Source organism: Eubalaena glacialis, chromosome 6 (genome assembly GCF_028564815.1).
Source record: "Eubalaena glacialis isolate mEubGla1 chromosome 6, mEubGla1.1.hap2.+ XY, whole genome shotgun sequence".
In the NCBI taxonomy this organism is placed as follows: Eukaryota; Metazoa; Chordata; class Mammalia; order Artiodactyla; family Balaenidae; genus Eubalaena; species Eubalaena glacialis.
This window is the reverse complement of record NC_083721.1, coordinates 26107922-26128917: the sequence shown is the minus strand read 5'-3', so window position 1 is coordinate 26128917 and position 20996 is coordinate 26107922. Positions and strand designations below refer to the sequence as shown.

General features: G+C 33.9%; 1 protein-coding gene across 1 annotated transcript in view; it reads right to left on the bottom strand.

The window, feature by feature from the left end:
* Positions 1–20996, bottom strand: part of TMPRSS15 (transmembrane serine protease 15) — a 134656-nt gene that overhangs the window by 79917 nt on the left and 33743 nt on the right. The window contains exons 7-10 of the mRNA XM_061192958.1: positions 20614–20722; positions 12565–12671; positions 5450–5590; positions 4602–4751 (exon numbers count right to left, since the gene is read on the bottom strand). Coding sequence (XP_061048941.1) covers positions 4602–4751; positions 5450–5590; positions 12565–12671; positions 20614–20722 — 507 coding nt within the window. The remainder of the gene's footprint in view (positions 1–4601; positions 4752–5449; positions 5591–12564; positions 12672–20613; positions 20723–20996) is intronic.

Genomic DNA, 20996 nt, shown 5'->3' with positions numbered 1-20996 from the left:
AAATAAGCTTATATAAATCACTTTGTGAGTTTGTGGGTGCATATAAAGTTAATGGAATCTGGTAGATAAATATTGAAAGGTTTAGATTGGAGAATGGTGCAAATTCAGTCAGATTCTATCAATATTAAAGAGTAATATCATTTTCTGAAATTCAACATCACAGGAAAGATAAGGAAATAAGGACAATTTTACTTTGAAACACTAAAATTCTACTTATTTTAGAATAAGTTTATAAGCTAAATAGAATGCGGATATCCAAAAGACTTAATATACTTTTGAAAATTGAACAGTACTATTTAGAACAATATCACAGCCAGTTTGTTTCTGTTGAATACATCTGTGGCATGAAGAGAAAATAGTTATAATACCTAACATTTATAAAGCATTTTTCATATGCCAGGTATTTTCCTAAGTTTTTTTTCAACATCATAATTTAATGTTCATAACATGCCTCCAAAGTCAGGTTCTATTATCATCGACCCACTTTCCAGATGAAGGAACTGAGATAGTAGATAGATAACTTGTCTAAATGGCAGAGCTCAAATTTAAACCTAGCTATGATTTCAGGGTCTCTATTTTAATGATCTTTACTACTACACTATGCTAGCCCCCAAGTGTTAGAACAATTATGATTTCGCTGAGAAAGGCCAACAAAAAATGCTTTCTTTGGCTCCTCCAGCTCTTTTGTGACTCCTCCATTTCTTAAGTTTTCACATGTTACTAACCTCATTTTCCCTGAATGTTCTGAAAAAATGGGCCACTGCTGAGCACCCCAAGATGCTGCCCCGTATCAGTGCCACCGTCTCCGCCAATTCCCTTTGTTTCTATGAAGTACAGAGAAACTGAGCGTTGACAAAACAGAGACTCGGGAGCCGGTGCTCCACTGGGAGAAACTTCTTCAGAAGGACTCAGAAAGTTAAGGGACTTAGATGTTCTTCCCTAAAGCAATGTTAATTCAAAGTTTATCTGTTTCATATAGACTTTCCTGTCATTTAAAGTGAAAGTAAAAAACCAAAAAACCCTGCATGGGTAAGAGGAACAGCGGGAGAGGTTTAATTCCCTTCCATCTCAGAGGCAGGATGTTCTGACACATAAAAAAGCAGGCTGGAAGAAAAATGCCCCTTGCGGGGGAATGACTGGTAGGTTATGAAATCACTGGTATGAGAGTTAGGAAGGACCTATTAAGGCCTCTCATCCGTTCTCATTACACTGCTGCCTTTGGTGGGCTCTGAACTGCTCTAACTCATCTCATTTTAAATAACTCCTGCTACACGACTTTCTCCTGAGACTCCATTTCCAACCCAACTATTTAAAACCTCCACCTGACATTCGACCTCTTTCTCTTTGGTCAGTTTCATTTTATTTCTTTCGTTATTTAATCTGTTGGCAAGATGAAACCATTTTTCTCCTGTAACGTACTTATAGTCTTCAAATATCAGTGGAATTATTTTTATCTCTTGTTATGATGACATAAAAGGAGAAAATGATAATTTGAACATCAAAGATTTCAGCTACGTAAAAGCTATCTGTCATAGTCAGTAGATATAAATGCTTCCTGCACTTTCCTCTAACTACCCTTGTCCAAGTGTGGTAGAGACATTTTTTTTATTACAGTTAAGGAAAAAAATTGGTCAAATTATTTGACTGTTTTAGGTCAGGATTCTTTAGAGGGTTGGGTGATTATCACTTGGGGTTAGTCTTCAGCTGTGGAGATTACGAATTTATCCATAGAGGATCAGGTTCTGGGAAATCACTTATTCAAAAGAGATAAATTATGTATGAGACGATGCATGTCATAATTTTCAGTATTAAACATGTAGGTCTAATGAGATTGGCCATCTATGCAGTGCACATTTTTTGTCTATAGGTCCACACTGGTAAGTAGTTTAGCAGGATCCTATTAACTTTACTTTCAGATTATATCCAGAATCTGACCTCTTCTCACCACAGCTGAGAGTCCCATGGCCTCTTTTCTGGATTAGGTGATAGCCTTTCACTGGTCTCTCTGACAACACCTTGCCCTGCCATAATATATTCTACCAGTCAGTGTGAATTCTCTCATTCCTACACTTAAACTTCAATAGCTCCTAATTTCACTGGGGAAAAAGCCAAAGCCATGGAAGACCTGTTATTATCTAGGCCCTACTGTCCCTATTGATTCCATTTCAGCCATGCTGGTTTCCTGGCCTTTCTTCAAGCAGGTCAGGCACGCTTCCTTTAGAGCCTTTACTCTGCTTGTTTCCTCTGTCTGGAATAATCTATATGGCTAATTCCTTCCATTCCTTGGAAGTTTTGATTCAAATGTCACTTATTGTTTCAATGAGACCTGAACTGATGACTCTATTTTAATTTGCAAAAGCACCTGAACACCTGCCCTCCCCACTGACCTTACTAAGCTCTGTATTTTCCCAGAGTACTCATTCACATTAAACAGACCCCCAAAATGTAATGACTTGTCATGCATATTGCTTATTTTCTGTTTTTCTTTGCTAAAATATGTGTTCCACGAGAGCAGAAAATCTGTTTTATATTCACGGATACATTCTGAGGCCTTGAATAAGTCCTGGGTTCAAAAAATACTTCTTAAATAAAGGAGTGAATAAACACATTGAGAGGAACTTTCAATGATTTCGTGGGGAAATAGATTAAAATTAGTCACATTTTATTAAGAAATACTTTCAATTTGAAGTAGTATGATGAACTGTATTTTATTATTCTGGGGATGTATTTTCTAAGGAATCAGGATTACTCAGATACATTTCTACCATGAAAAAAATAACTTTTTAATGTACTCTTACTAGATGTCATTCACAATTGACATTAACTCAAGCCATCTACTTTTCAGGTTATAAAAACAAGGATATTGATCTTTGTAATATAAGGGGCTATTAATAATAAATTACAATGCACATGTGCTCAGGCTATTATTATGTTATAAGCAATTTCATGTAGTCAATCACTTATTTAGAAATGACTTACTGAATAAAAGTTGTAGACATTCATTCATGTATTTAAAAATAATTTTACATGTTAGTTAGATTCAGACACTGAGAATACACTAGCAATTCAAAGATGAAAAAGACAACGTTCTTGTTCCTGAAGAGAACACTGTGTTGGAAAGAAACAAATAAGTAAGCAGATATAAGGCCATGTGATAGGAAAAACAAAAGAGGTGCTTTAATGTTTAACAGAAAGGAAGATTTTAACTTGGAGGTTCCAGAAAGACTTTGTAGAAATGGTGATGTGTGATCTGTGTCCTCAATGCCTAGAACCATACCTGGTTAGAGAGAGGTTTTAATATGTGTTCTTTGAATTGAATTGAGTTCTCATTGGTAAAAAGAGATACTATAGGATAGATTTTGTCTAAGAAAATTATCTAAATGCATGAATTTCTATTCTGTCCTTTTCCTTACTTTGTAAGATCCATATTACTTCTAGATTTGTAATTAGATTGTATTCAGTATTATGAATACATGCTTCCAAGTTTTACATGGTTGGTCTTCTCACTATGAGTTCCTTATCTCCTGATAATTCCCAATAATTTCTGGTCTTCTCAAATTTTATTGTCTCAATGTTACTGTCTCCACCTGAAATCCAGTTCTAATATCCCACTCACGTGAAAAATATACCTACAAAGCACCACCTTTCCCTTGGGACCATGCTTTAGAATCAGCTCTTCCATAGTTTTTCTGCTATGGACTGAATGGTTGTTCCCCCCCACCCCAATACGTTGAAATCCTAAACCCCAATGTGATGATATTGGAGATAGGTCCTTTGGGAGGTAATTAGGTCATGAATGTGGAGCCCTCATGATGGTGTCAATATAAGTGATCTTATAAGAAGAGACAGGAGAGAGCTCTCTCTTATGTTCTCTCTCTCTGTTATGTGAGGATACAGTAAGGAGGCTGGTGTCCGTGAACCAAAGGAGGGCTCTCATCGGAACCATACCATACTTGCACCCTGACCTCAGACTTCCAGTCTCCAGAACTGTGAAAAATAAATATTGATTGTTTAGGATAACCAGTCTGTGGTATTTAGTTATGGCAGCCCTGATGGACTAAGAAAGCTTATCAGAAGAAGTAAACCTGCCTTTTTATCTGTATTTCAAAATGGTATGATCTTGATCTATTGAAAATTCTAAAGAATTCTTAAAAAACTAATAGAGTTAATAAACAGTTTCAGCAAGGCTGCAGGGTACAAGATCAAAATACAAAATCAATTGTATTTCTATACACTAGCAATGAACAATCAGAAAATGGAAATTAAGGAATAGTAGACCAAAGTTCAGAACAGTTATTTACCTCCCACAAGTCCCCTTAGTTAATAATAAGTGGCAAATCTAGGGTGACAACCCAAGTCTCTTTGTCTCTAATGGCCTCTGTGTACTTTTCAACATTTCATGAATATATAGGGTAAAAAATATATTTCTTGAAATACTCTTACTTGCCTACTTGATTACCATTTTCATTTAAATTCACTTATTAGTCCATAATCAAAAAAAAGAAAATCTGAAAAGACTGTCTTACATTTAATACTGGTCACTTTGAACTGCAGAACAGCACGACACTTTTCTTTATTTATGAATTAAATATGAATTATACCTGAATCATTGCCAAAAGTGTGGTCAAAATTTGGACCAGTAGAGGGAGGAAAGGTGTTTCCCTGAATCCTTTCCCATTCATTGTCATCATTTAGATCCTGGATCCAGAAACAAAAGCCATCTTCAAAATTACAGTTGATTTTCTCATAATCTGTAAATTAAAAAAAATAATAAATTACTTCAAATGTAGTCAACAATATGACTAATTATAATAGATTGAATTGAAAATAACATAAACTCACACAATTTATAATTAAGTGGCATGCACAAAATCATTTTTTAAATTCATTTTAACTGTTTAATTCCATTTAGTTAAAAAAAAAACACATCATTTTGTTGCCAACTGTGTTCTTATGTTTCTTATACTCCATTAGACTTCAGTGAAGACAGGTATCTTATTCTTATTGTTCTTTAATTTTTATATCTTACCTCTGTTGGCTTACCCACATAAACTTTGTCCCAAATTTTTTGCTCCCCCTATTTATTTACTAAATTTAATACTCTGGTCAAAATTAGGTTAATGTGGAACATTCTCAGAATTAGTTTTATACTAATTTTTTAAGCTTTGAATACTTGCAGTATATAAAAGTTTAATTTTCCTATTGATTTATACTTTTTCTCAAATTGGTTATTTGATTGTTTTGAAGAATGTGAGCTATTTTCTAATTTCTCATTTCTTTGCAAGTATCAAATGGAGAAAGGTATACATAAGAGATACTCATTAAAGAACTTGCATAATGAAACAGATAATGACCCTGTTCTAAAATATTAGGTCCTGCTACTTTTAAAATTCCATTACAGTATTAAAGCACCTGAAGATTCAAAGGCTAAGGAATAAACAGTACTTACTATTAAGCACTTTGCTGTTAAATGCAGTGTATGTTGCATTAAAGCCAATATAATCATTTTCATCAGATTGTATAAGAAAAGTGGCAGTAACTTGATTGGAAAAAATCCTAATTGTGCCAGGATTCTGTGACCAGAGAGAAGCTACAAAAGAAAATGAATGACTGTTATATGTACATATATATCTATTCACTTATCTATTGATCTGTCCATCCATCCATCTATTCATCAATCTATTGATCTATCAATCTTTTTATCTGATACTACTGTTAACTAAAAGCATTAGTCCTATAGTTAATTTATTTAAAATAAATATCTCTTGTCCTATAATAATAATGTTTCAAATTATTACATATATTTGTGGTTTGATAAACTATATTTTCATTTTTAATTGTTAGTTACATACACTGTAAACACATATAAAAAAAGATCCATTCTTTTACGGAAAAAATTCCTCTAAGAAACATACAAGTTAAACAGTTATAAAACAAAACATGAGTTTGATTCTATCAGGCATTTCCCATGCCACACTAACAGAGGCGAAACTTGATTACAATAGTAGAAATAAGGGTATTTCTTTGGCTTTCTATCCATATAGCTGTAGGACCTCAAAATAATCCTAGACAATTTAAGGATTGTTTCTACAGATATTGATCTTATCTCTTTTCCATTTTAATTCTAGCTACAAAAGATATTATCTTTCTAGATTTTTTATTTTCAAGGGTTAATATAGTGCTTGAGAAATAAGAAGTACTCACATGATGATTTACAAAAAAAGCATTGTTATATAAAATTTGCTTTTATAGAAATTTATTATTTAGCACATACATTCTCAAAGGGGGTGATATTGCCTCCTAGGTGGTAAAAATTTGTTTTCAGGGACAGAAAAATTCTTAGTTTTTAAATTTATAAAGCCCAAGATAGCTGTACAGTACATAAATAGGTATAGAGAATATCTGAAATGTTAAAATTTCATGGGGAGCAATTAGGGAAGGAAAAGGTCTAAAAGTTTCTTAGTGGGAGTGATAATTAAAAAAAAAAAGGATAGGAAACAATGGCTTAGCATTTTAGTTTGACAGTTTGAACTGGGTATCAGATTCAAGTTTATGAAAGGTATCACATTTGCAGATTGAAGACAAAGCACCACTGTTAATTATTGAGTTCTGAAGAAAGATACTTTCATAAACTACTGAAAAATTCTGTGCTTATCATGTAGAAATTAGTGAAAAAATGTGATTACATGCATGATAATTTCAGTAAAATCTAATGGAAAGAAAACCATGAATAAGCATTGATTTATATCTTACTCTTTTCCCCAATAAAGTTGTATTTCATTCTTTCAGTATCTTCTCATGAAGAACTACATTGGTTATTTAGATTCCTTCTACAAGCATATGTAACTGTGTAACCCGAATGGTTGTCATATTTAAAATCTTTGTAGTCCGTAAATGTCTAGTTGCTTAAAGCATGTGAATATTCTAGAAACTTTGCTTCAAACCTATCTGCCTCTCTTTCTTTCTTTCTTTTCTATAGCAATGGAGTTTTGGGGGGGCCATGGCTTCTGGTAGGATCTGAATGTGGCTACTGGTTCAATGGCACCCTTCATGGTTGTGATGTGTTGGATTCCCACGTTGTCTAATGTTATTGCACTAGTCTAGTTAGTCTGGGGTTTATGACCTGAGATTCATTAATACACTTCAGAGTTACACATAAATTTCTAGAAATGGTGTAGAACATTTGTATCTATTGAGGTTTTGTAAATCTTTTATCAGATTCTTAAAGTTGTGACTAGAAAGAGTCCCAGAGCCACAGACGCAGTGGAGAGAATATTATCTTATGCATCCACAAAGGTAGTAGAAGACAGTGGTTAAAAACAGAGGCTCCAGAGTCAGCATGAGATTCATTTCTGGCTCCATGTCTTATGAGACTTCTCAGTGCTTCAATTTCCTCTGTTGTTGTATAATACCTTCCATAAACATTTGTGATAAGGAGTAAATAAGTAATTTCCACATGATAGAGTGACTGGTATATAGTAAGTGCTCAGTGAATGCTAGCTATTATTCCTTGATGTGCTCAACTGGATTGAAAGTCCTGAAAACACAGAGACTATACTTAACGCTTTCTGAGCCTCTGCCATTGTGTCAGAGCATGGGAAACTTTTAATCAATTTTTGGATGCATGAATTAAGATGTGAGTAAATATAGCAATAGAGTTTGCCTACATAAAAGAGTCATAAAAGAGTCAGGGCAGGAGTTGAAAGAAAAAAACAATTTCCTAATAATTTCTAAAGGCTGGATTTTTCTCTACCTGACACAAGAAACTTTTAGACAATAATTCCTTAAGAAAATCCAGTGCCTTTTACTAAAAAACAATATTGCTATGGATATTAAAGTTGCCAAGCAGCCACACCTGTGTGAATTAACTCATTTGTCTTCTAACAATAAAGGCTCTGGTGAATAAGTTTTGCAAAAGAGGAAAGCTGGGAAGCATAATTAAAATTCAGGGGAATTTGGGATGAGGGCAATGGGCAAGGATAACAGACTTTCCACAGAGTATAATTCAACAGATCTAGCTCAAAACTATTTATTTTATCCTATTTATAAGAGAAGAAATTCTGCAGTTAGATTAGCTTCTTTGTGTGTTTTAAAGGATTTCTAATATCGTCAACACATTTTATTGAGTGCTCACTATGAATTTGGTATGGTGCTAAATGCTGGAGAAGAAATAACCAAGTTCCCCTCTTAGCCTATTAGAAAAGTTCAGATTAATGAATTATAAAACAATTACTTTGGAATTGATAGATATGGGAGAAATGCCATGGGAGTACTGAGGAAGTAGTTCTTAATTTTTCCAGGCAATATCACTGAGGAATCTTCAAGAGCCTCTGGAAAGTCCAACACCTTAAGCCAGTGCTTGTTAAACTTTTCCATATAACATACCCCTATCAACAGAAGTGAATGAATGGGTACTTCTAACACTACATGAAAGTGTTCTAATAAAAGCACAAATTTTAATAAAAATGCTTTACTGTGAAAAATGTTTGTATATATTATTTAATTCTGTGTCCACAATATGATTATTTTTGTTGTAGGATAAGTTGACAATTCAGGAAGATCCACTATGTTTATTACATAACTTCAGCTATATCTATGCCCACTTTTGTGTGATTCAGTTTTAAAAACATGTCCTTAAACTGCTAAGCTCCAATACTGGGGATATGCTATTAACAGTCCTTTGGGAACAGAAGAACAGCTAAGCACTTAGGGTATAAAGAATGGTGTAACAGCTACACACATAGAAATGCATTTTCCTGGCTTGTCAACTTGAAATTGGTTTCAGCGTGCTCATACAGGCTGTTTTTGTTGTCTTTCTTTGAGGATACACAAATATATCTATGTATTTTTTGAATAAAGTATTAATGGAGAATATTTATCATCTTCTACCACTTCCATACCCAGTACTGATAATTATTACCACCAATGAATTGAATATTTTACCTTCATCACTACAGTTTAAAGAAAACATTTTTGAACTACTATCCTGTTAATCTATTCTGATTTACCCTGATTTCCACACTTATTTGGAAATGACGCTATTGCATTCTATATCATCTATCTATATGAAATGCTCACCTTCCTCTGAAACTTTTTACCAGTCAGAGAACTTTTACATCATGACTGTATATGAAAATGACTGAAAAATGCCTTTAAAATTTGTTCATACTAACTTACCCCTAATCAAGTATATAAGAACTATTTTATGGTACTGGATACTTTTTCTTATAATTCCTTTACATAATCTTATTTTCCTTGATTTCATTAAAATATCTATATATTTTCCATATGATAAAGATAATTATCTTTATTCTGAATTGTAATTTAATAAAAGTAATTGTGTACACATCTCTCACAATAAGAAACTTGTTAAAATATTTAGAAAAATAGATGGGATTTTGAATCAAGAGTGAAAGTATCAGCATTGTTACAAAACAAATAACTTTAGAGTTATAAGAAATGCTATTGATCTCCATTAATTAACTACTATAATACCATGATATATAAACCTGCCGGTTTAAATTTAAATCAACAAATACTAAATTTTTACAATGTATCAGGCATGTGCTAGATGCTGGAGGTAAGACATTTTTACATATCTTTAAAAAAGGTATTATTTTTAAATTTAAAATGTAATTTTAACAGCTAATGCCATTTCTCATATTTTTTCAAGTTAAATTAAAATATTTAATTTAAAAAATTTTGAAATACATTTATTTCAAAAAGACCTTATAAATGAAACAACTACCTATTTGTTATAATTTAATTTTCTTAGATTTTTTCTATTTTCTATTTGTATATTTAGTTTCTTTATTGCATTTTTATGATAATTATTGTGCATTACTGACATCACTATATATAATGATTCTAAGATTTAGTTATGTATTTCTGATGATCTAAACATGTGAAAATAAGTAAAAATAGCATTCAGGCAAATGGTATCTGAAGAGAAGGGAACATGAGGGTAATTTACACCTATCATTTTTGGGCAGTTAACCTCTATGAATTTAGTTTTTATCTGTAAAATAAAGATCGTAATAGCACCTGTGTAATATGGTTTAGGGGAGAATTTTTTTTTTTGAGTTAAAGTGCTGAGAACACTACTTTGCATATTGCAAGTGATCAAAGTATGCTAAAATTTATTATTAATATCACATTAGCCCTTGGAGAAATTTATATGAACTGGCTTATTTGTCCACCTAGGTAAATATTTATGTTGACATAATTTTAAGGAACTAGATTTATCAACTACAGAAATAAGTAGATTATGAAATGGCTGGTCCATTTATTTAAGCCAAATGTGACTTACCATGAGTTCATCTGTTTTATGTATACTCATGATTATATTTGTACTTGGGGCTTTTAAAGCACAATGAATAAACGCATTGTGTTTGAAGTCGGAGTGTCTGGGTCTGATTTCTATCTCCAGCACTAACTAGCTTTGTGGACTTGTGGTCATTTAACTTCTTAGATCTCATTTTCCTCTCCTGTAGTGCATACTTTGTAGATTTATTGAAAATATTAAATAAGGATATCCACATAGAGCACTCAGTATGATGTGTGTCATATTAAAAGCACCCCCAAAAACGTACTTATTATTATCATATGCTTAAATATTTCTCAAATCAATAAGTCAATCAAAACATTCATTCAATAGGATCTACTTTTCATTATTCACAAGTACAATTTAAAATCCAAAATTATTAAAATAAATGAAGCTTTATACAAATGTTAATAAGAGATGTCACTTGTAACCTTATCTTAGCTCTGCTAAGATGACTATTGACTATTCCTCAAAAGTGTGAGGAAAATGAGTTATTCCCTGGACTCCATTGCCACATTCTTTTCTTCATCCTTATTTTATTTCCTCCTGGAATTTCACTGCTACTTTTTTTGGCTACCATGAATAGGTCTATTCATTTGGGGACCAGATGGAATAAAGTGGGGTGGTCACACATGTATTATTAGAGTGTTCCCTGCCCTTTCTCAGCTCCCATCGGTGTCTATGTCCATAATGACAAACGGCTACATAATAACAATACCATCCACACCTTCCATTTAGTGAGACTACATCCTGATCTACTCATTGTTTTACCAACTTTATTAGTAATAGTCCTGCAGGAGACTGAGAAGCAGAGTGCATAATAAAAATAGAAAAAAAAGAGATTCACTGTTGAAGAAAAATAGTTGTTTTTAGGGTTTGTTTGAATTTTGCTTAACAGGGAGCAACACTTACAGTATAGTAGAATTCCACATGATTTTTAAAACATCAATTAGAAGAGGATCATGTGAAACAGTACATCTTTTATTACTAAGAAGTTTGATTACACAGAGCACTAAATAATTAATTTTTATAATCAGGACCAGTTTTTCTTTTTCCTTTCAGTAACTTAAAGTACAAGCTCATATTTAGTTCAAAATCAAAAAATGTGCATAAGACCTAAATAGACATTTCTCCAAAGAAGACATATAGATGGTCAAGAGGCACATGGAAAGATGCTCAACATCACTAAATATTAGAGAAATGCAAATCAAAACTACAGTGAAGTATCAACTCCCAGTGGTCAGAATGGCCATCATCAAAAAATCTACAAACAATAAATGCTGGAGAGGGTGTGGAGAAAAGGGAACCCTCTTACACTGTTTGTGGGAATGTAAATTGATACAGCCACTGTGGAGAATAGTACGGAGTTCCCTTAAAAACCTAAAAATAAAGCTACCATATGACCCAGCAATCCCACTACTGGGCATATACCCTGAGAAAACTATAATTCGAAAAGACACATGGACCCCAGTGTTCATTGCAGTACTATTTGCAATAGCCAGGTCATGGAAACAACCTAAATGTCCATTGACAGATGAATGGATAAAGAAGATGTGGTACATATATAGAATGGAATATTACTCAGCCATATAAAGGAACAAAATTAGGTCATTTGCAGAGATGTGGATGGACTTACAGTCTGTCATACAGAGTGAAGTAAGTCAGAAAGAGAAAAACAAATATCATATATTAATGCATATATGTGGAATCTAAAATAAATAGTACAGATGAACTTATTTCCAGGACAGGAATAGAGACACAGATGTAGAGAACAGATGTGTGGACATGGGGGGGAAGGAGAGGGCAGGATGAATTGGGAGATTAAGTTTGACATAAATACACTACCATGTGTAAAATAGATAGCTAGTGGGAACCTTCAGTATAGCACAGGGAGCTCAGCTCAGTGCTCTGTGATGACCTAGATCGGTGGGATGGTGGTGGATGGGAGGGAGGTCCAAGAAGGAGGGGATATATGCATACATATAGCTGATTCACTTCGTTGTACAGCAGAAACTAACACAACATTGTAAAGCAATTACACTCCAATAAAAAAAAAAAAAACTCTTGCATCGATAAGAGAATGGGTTATTTCACAAATCATATTGCTATGTATCTGGAAGAAAATAAAGCCAGACATACAACCTCAAAAAAAAAAAAAATCAAAGGGAAAGCGCATCACTCCAAAAAGTTTTCCACATATTTTCATTTTGATAATGGACTGTATATTTGTTTTAACTTACCTCTTAAAATCTTGCTTGAACCCACACCTTCATAAATATTTAATACATCTGTATAATATGTATTAAAATAATCAAAGTTCAGTTGAATGGAAAGTCCTTGGTTTACACTAAATTAAAAGCAAAAAATAGACTATTACACTCTTAACAGTTGGCACAACTCAATGTATTCTAGAATTTGAATGTATTTTTCTAATTATGATAAAGAATATGTAACATGGGATAGACTCTCTTAATTTTATAAATGTATGGAACAGTATTTTTAATTATAAGCACAATATTGTACTGCAGCTCTCTTGAACTCTTTCAACTTGCATGACTGAAACTCTATACCCACTGAACAGTAACTCCCCAGTTTTTCTCTCCCAGCCTCTGACAACCATTGTACTTTTTGACTCTCTGAGTTTGAATACTTTAGATGCTTCATATAAGTGAAATCATGCAGGACTTGTCCTCCTGTGACTGGCTTATTTCACTTAGCATAATGTTCTCAAGGTGCAACCATGTTGTTGCCTATGATAGGATTTCCTTCTTTTAATGACTGAATAATATTCCACTGTATATATAGACCACATTTTCTTTATCTATTCATCTGTCAATGAACATTTAGGTTGTTTCCACCTCTTAGCTATTGTGAATAATGCTGCAATGAACATAGGAGTGTGTATCTTTTAGAGATCTTGACTTCAATTCTTTGGGATAAGTACCAAGAAATCGGATTGCTAGATCATATGGTAGTTCTATTTCTTATGGCTTTAGGGAGCTTTCATACTGTTTTCCGTACTGACTACACCATTTTGCATTCCAACCAACATCACACAGGGTTCCAATTTCCCCACATCCTCACCAACATTTATAATGTTCTGTTTTTTTGGTAATGGCCATTATGATTTCGATTTGCATCTCCCTGATGATTACTATGTTGAGCGATGCCCTTTAGCCATTTGTATGCCTTTTTTTTTTTTTTGAGCAATATCTATTTGAGTCTTTTGCCCACTTTTTATTTGGTCTATTTTGCTATTGAGTTTTGTAGGAGATCCTTATATATTTTGGATATTAATCCCTTATTAGATATATGGTTTGCAAATATTTGCTTCCATTCCTTAGGTTGCCTTTTCATTCTGTTGTTTTCTGTTGTTTCCTTTGCTGTATAGAATGTTTTTAATGAGATATACTGCCACTTGTTGATTTTTGCTTTTGTTGCCTGTGTTTTTGTTTTCAAATCCAGGAAATCATTGTGAAGATCAATGTTATGAAGCTTTCCTTTTATGTTTTCTTCTAGGAGTTTTATGATTTCAGGTCTTATGTTTAAGCCTTTAATTCATTTTGAGTTTATTTCTTGTGTATGGTGTAAGGTAAATGTCCAATTTTGTTCTGCAACTGAATATCTAGTTTTACCAACACCATTTGTTGAAGAGACTATATTGTTTCCCCATTGTGTAGTTTTGACATCCTTGTCAAAGATAATTTGACCATATATGTGTGGGCTTATTTGTGACCTCTCTATTCCATTTCATTGGTCTGTATGTCTATTTTTATGCTGGTACTATACTGGTACTGATTACTGTAGCTTTGTAATATATTTTGAAATCAGGAAGTATGAGGCTTTGTTCTCTTTCTCAAAATTGTTTTGGCTATTTGGGGTCCTTTGTGGTTCCATATGAATTTTAGGATTCTTTTTTCTTTTAAAATCATTGGGATTTTGATAGAGATTGTGATGAATCTATAGATCATTTTCAGTAGTATGGACATTATTATATTACATCATTATAACAATATTAAGTCTTCCAATCCATGAACATGAGATGTCTTTCCATTATTTGTCTTTAAATTCAGTTAGTAATGTTTTATTATTTTCACTGTGTCTTTTACCTCCTTGATTAAGTTTATTCCTAAGTACTTTATTCTTTTTACTGCTATTGTAAATGGGACTGTTTTCTTAATTTCCTTTCTGGATGATTAGTGTATAGAAACACAAGTGATCTTTCTATGTGGATTTTGTATCCTGTAACTTTGTTGAATTATTTTATTATTTCCAACAGGTTTTTTTGTGGAATTTTATGGTTTTCTATATATAAGATCTTGCCACCTGTGAACAGATAATTTTACTTCTTCCTTTCTTGTTTGGATACATTGTATTTTTTTTTTCTTGCTTAATTGCTCTGGCTAGGACTTCCAGTACTAAGTTGAATAAGAGTGGTGAGAGGGGGCATCCTTGTTTTGTTCCTGATCTTAGAGGAAAAGCCTTTACTTTTTCATCATTGAGTATGATATTTACTCTGGACTTTTCTTGTATGACCTTTATTAGATTTAGGTAATTTCCTTCTATTCCTATTTTTTTGAGTGTTTTTTATCATGAAGCGGTGTTGAATTTTGTCAAAAGCTTTTTCTGAATCTGTTGAGAAGATCCTGTGATTTTTAGTCTTCATTCCGTTAATGTGGTGTATCAAATTGATTGATTTTTATATATTGAAACATCCTTGCATCCCAGAGATGAATCTCACTTGGTGATGGTGTATAATACTTTAATTTTCCATTGAATTTGGTTTGCTAGTATTTTGCTTAAGGATTTGTGCATTTATATTATCAGGGGTATATTAACAGGACTGTAGTTTTCTTTTCTTGTGGTGACTTTGTCTGGCTTTGTTATCAAAGTGAGTGTTCCTTTTTTCCAATTTTTGGAAGAGTCTGAAGAAGATTAGTATTAATTCATCTTTAAATATTTGGTAGAATTCACCAGTAAAACCAGTGGGTCATGGGTTTTTTGTTGGGAGGTCTTTGGTTGCTGATTCAATCTTCTTACTAGCAAATGGTCTGTTCAGATTTTGTATTTCTTTATGATTCAGTCTTAGTAGATTGTATGTTTCTAGGGATTTACCCTTTCCTTCTAGGTTATTCCACTTAACACTTCTTTTTCTCTATCCCATAAGATTTGGTATGTTGCTGTTGTTGTTTTTTTTTCCATTTGCTTCAAGATATTTTCTAATTTCCTTTTTGATTTAGTATGAGATCCATTGACTGTTCAAGAGCAATTAGAAACTTGCAAGTTTCTTTCTCAGTGGTGTCTAATTTTTTGCTCTCTCTGTTGTCTGTATGTGGCGCTGCACATTCTCTGGTCCTACCACAGCAAGTCACCCAACTATACCTTGTTCTCTGCAGCCACAGGCCATGCAAATTGTGCTGGCTCATCAGCTCCACATTCATGCAAGACATATACCTGCTGCTGGGGAAGCTCTTGAAACAGTTAGAACGTTGGAAGCATGCTGCACTTCTTTCTTTCCATCCTTAGGGGGAAGGCTTGAATTGTGCACCTTCTCCCAATTGTATCAAGCCCTGCTGGCCATAGCAAGCTGTACCCACTTCTCTTTGTTCTCAGTATCTCTCAGGCATCCAAACAATACCAGTTTCATCACTTATCCATATGAGGTGAGACAGAAACTAGTTCCTCAGGCAGCTCTTGGAAAAGCTGGGACACTGGATGCATGTTTCATCCTTCTTTTTCCTTCCAAGGAAGAAGTAGTGAGTCAAGACTTGTGCTGAGCTGTGCTGTGTTGGGGAAGGAGTTGATGGAGGGTAAAATGAACTTGATCTTCTTGTCCATTTCAGTGCAGCTGTCCTTGGCTTTGTGTTCACCTGGGGTATGCAACTTCTTAACTGAATTCTGGAATTCTCATAAATGCCTATTGGTTCACATTTCACTGTTAAATCGACATATCTGTGGGGGAACAAAAGCTGAGGCTTCTTGGCTACAGAATAATTCCTATCTCATTATGCCAGCATGTGTATGAAAATCTCCTATGGTGTGATTTAGTCACAGCAGATTGAAAGCTGAGAACACCCTCTATATACATCCTTTGTGCTAAATCTTGAATAAAATTTGGATCAGTTGCTATATATTTGACCTCCAAGCTCTCAATTTGGTTGACCAATCCAATCATTATGATGATCAAAATAATCAAATTGCCAATGGCTGATCTACCTTATGCTGAATGCTCTGTGGAGAAAAATGTTCAAATTTTAATTTTCAGTTTGGGGAAAAGGTGTCTAGGGCAATGCCTATTTATAACTCTACTGTCTCACTGAAGTGTAGGACCAGAAATGTGAATAATTCTTCAGTGTTTTGGAGGTACAAGGTTCCTCCGAACTCTGCAAAAAGGAGGAAGGCCAAACAATTAAAGCAGAGCATGGATAATGTTGAAGCTGGCTGAATATTGAAAGGGTGGATAATAGGGAGAGATCTAGTCTCCAAAGCCAAGAAGAAGACTGAGAAGATACTTGGCTTCGGAGGCTGGCTGTGGAGGCTGCTGACTGAACCATGGCTCCTGCCCAGGGGCATGGCAAGTTTGGATTTTTGGTAAGTTATCAGTAGTACCTTGATCAGTTGGTAAACTGGGGACATTCATCACAAATGTAGTTAATTTTGAAACTCTAAGTTTCATGGTTGGGAAATGTCCATTTGGGGCAAGACCTGAGGTTTGGCAAATGTATTAGATTCCTGATGAGGGGCTGGAGGCAGGGCTAAGGTTTAGTCTTCAAGGAGTGGGGTTGACAACACTGCAATGGCAGCAACTAGCAGGGGAGGATTAAAACACATGTAAGCAGTAACCCAGGTTTTTGGATCTGACCAATGTTTGCTGCCAGGAAGGTGAGGTTAGAACAATGGTGGGTTGTTTTTAAAAACTATTGACACAGGGACCTCAACCCTGGATATCAGATTCCATGGTTCTGGAATGGATTTGGGGATGTACATTTTTAAATACTGCAGGAGCGATTGTGATGTGCTCTCAGGTTTGAGGGTCACTGGAGGAAGATAGGCAGATGCAGAAGATGCCACGCTCATGGGCTACCCTCAGATGTATTTAGTAACCACAGGAAGTTGACGGGGTGGAAGGAGATCAACGTGAGGGAGCAGGAGATACTCCCAGCCCAGACTGAGAGAAGGAGAGAAAAGCAGATGATGGCAGTTGTTTAAAAAAATTCTACCTCTGTTAGGTCTCTTCAGCCATGTGGAAAGTGAGCCTGCTAGTGAGAACTTTAGGAAATCCAGCATCAAAACTGAAGAAGACAGAGGAAGAAGAAATAAGCTGCCTTCAGGGATGATTTCTGTTATTTTAATGAAAGTTTTGGTGTCTCCAGGCAAGAAAACAGTGAGGTTTTTTTGGTTGTTGTTGTTTGCTTGTTTATTTTGTTTGTTTGTTTTTTTAACAAGTGATGTTGTTTTCAAGAAACTAAAGGATGCAAGAGGAGCTTCCTAGGAAACTTTGTGTTCAGAAGCTGTTTACTTTTTCAAAATAGATAACTGAAGGTAAAGGAGAGAAATGAGTGCATACTGTTTTCTACTTTCTTCTGTTTCAGAAAAGCCAACTTATTTGCAATAAAACAAAGGCATTTATAAAGGTGAGATTAATTGGAGAATATCATATCTGATGTTTTTATAATATTAACCACAATTACCTTCTGAATTTTTGAAGGAAAGGATAATTTCCTAAATGTAATTTTTATATTTTACATTTTTGTATCAATAGCTACTCTTTTTAGAGCCCATTTTTACTGAGCATATAATAGAGTGCTAAGTGTTTTACATTCAATATTACTTTTCATAATGACTTTGACCCCTGTAGTTAGAGATACTGAACTCTATAGATGTAGAAATTTTGAGTCTAAGAGATTTAGTTATTTGTCTGAGATCACATACCTTGAATCTGAAGAAGCCAGATTTGAAGCCCATGCAGAGAGTCTCCAGTGCTCACATTCTCCATCACTGACACTCTGCTACATGTGGTCTTAATATAATCCCAAAATATAGCTTAATTGCACCTTAACCATTTCTCCACTAGTTATTTGGTCTTCCAAGCTTGTAAGAAACATTATTGTCTTTACCCCACTTTGATCACCATTAGGAAAAACAAACCATCAGGTCTAATGCATCTCTAATGTAGTAATCAGTTTTGAGAAGAAAATACACTTATATTATTTATATAATTTTAAATCATAATTTTATCATGAAGTACAGTATTTATTTATTTTAGATTCTATAGGTTTTAAAAATCATCCCTAGATTAATGGTGGATTTCTTAAAATAGTTTTAAAAATTAAGTGATGGAAAAGGAAGTAAAAAGAATAGAACCATACAAATCTTTAATTAACATAGTGTGATTATTACATAAATGATATTATGTACTATTATAGCAAAAGTTTATTGTGATCTGCTTATAAGACCTCCCTGTAGTTTTGACCTAGCTCTACTAAGAAGTGGATTGAGCAATTAAATTATCATTATTTAGTATTAATAAAATTCCAAAGATCACATGAAGAAATCACTGTGTAGTTAGGAATGTAGATCAGTTAGAATTCATTTTCTTTCCATTTTCAAAGGAACTAATTTAAGATTTTTCCAAGTTTTTCTGCTGACATTTTAGGTAAAGAATTGAATATTTTTCATTTTTTTATGAACAATGTTAATAGCCATTTATAAATGCTTCTCTTTAAATATGATGTGATTATATTAGAAACGATGTCCTCTAAATTTTTAAGTTTTCACTTGACAAGAATTACCTAGAACTGCCATTTTAAATACAAAATCTTATCCTTGGCACACAAGTAACATGTTGTTTAGAGCATGAAAAAAAGGAAATTGTGCTCTTAGTTATATCACATGACTTACATGAGGCTGAACTCCAAAATAGAAATTATTTAAGCAGAACAAGATGTTCTTGGTTCCCTGAATAATGCCAAGTAAATGTATTTAGAACAATCTTCCCTTCATACCTCATCTCATCTCTGGAATATGTCTGCTCAGGAAAACAACTCTTGTGAGTCTTTATGGGGCCATTTCCTATCATTTGTTTGGCAAGAACCCAAAGCTCTGTCTTTTAGCCTTCTTTAACCAGCTGTTATATTGATTCCCCATTTTCTAGTGAGTTATCACAATGATTAAAATAAATATATAGTAGGTCAGATTGGGAAACCATAATCCCATCCAGCTGTTAAGAGAAATGAACAAACTAGAATGCATTTCTCAAAGTGAATTCCACAGAGCACTTGTGCTGAATGCTCTGTGGGGAAAAATGTTCCGTGGCTTAATAGAAAATATATATACAGTTGACTCTTGAACAATACCAGCTTGAAGTGTGTGGTTCCACTTATATGTGGATTTTTTCAATAAATGCATACTACACAAACCATGGGGAACCATAGAACAGAGGGCCAACTGTAATGTTATATGGGGATTTTGACTGCATGGGCTGTTAGCGTCCCTAAGCCTTCTGTTGTCAAGGGTCAACTGTATATTTTGGGGGAAATTTACTTGCATCTTAACTTATTTAAGGCTATGAGAAGTCTTGTATTTTTAAAAAAATTGTAATGAGTTTATTTCAGAGCTCCTTATATTTATTCTAGTACAAATGATCTTTACCTTGAAATATCTGAGAGAAACATTAGGTACTACTCCTCTGTGAAAAATGTTTAGGCAAATATTAAGGTAGACCAGCTATCAGCAGTTTGATTATTTTGATCATCATAATGATTGGATTCGTCAATTGAATTAAGACTTGGAGGTCAAATATATAGTAAGTGAACTAAGTGTTATTCAAGATACAACAAAAAGGATGAGTATAATGGGTTTCCCATCTCTTGATCTGCCATGACCAAATCACACCATCGGAGATTTCACATGGATGCAAACATAATGAGAAAGGAACTACTCTGTGGCTAAGATGCAGCTAAGTGAAATACAGTTTCTTGTGATACACAGACATACAGGCATGCTGTTAATTTTGGCAGCATTTGATTTGTGCCAACCATATGGAAAAAAACTATCTACAAAGCCCAATGAGATGGTCCCATTTATTGTTCATAGGGCAAAATTCCTTTTTAAAAGTTTGAGAATGAGAGAGAAATTTCTTGGACAGGATATCAGTTGGGAAGGCTTTGCTTCGTAGTTAATGAAAAAAACTGTCCAAAAAATAAATACATTACTAAAGATGGTAAGACTAACTGCATCAGAGAAAGACTTTATGACTTAAGAACATGGAATAGAAGATGGTATATTACCTTATAATCCACCGACAAACAACACTTGGATTAGAAGACTTTGGATAATGGGCAGCTTCGAAGGACCCAGAAGATCCAGTCAACAAAAATCTTCCATCACAAGCTGTGGCTGTGAAAAAATGGCAATTAATGTTAGACAAAACAATCTTGGAAGGGTTTCTCAAATGAAATGGGATTCAAATTGCCTAACGAACCTTCGTAGAATACTCGTGACTAAACCTATACGAGGTCATTTCACAAAACTAAAATGATCGAATGGAAATAGATCAGATTTCGTGTTTTAAATCTATTATCTATTTTCAAATACTCTTACACACCCCATTATAGACCCTTTAGAAAATCATTCTATTTCTAAATACCCATAGCTAAGTTGCATTTTTAGT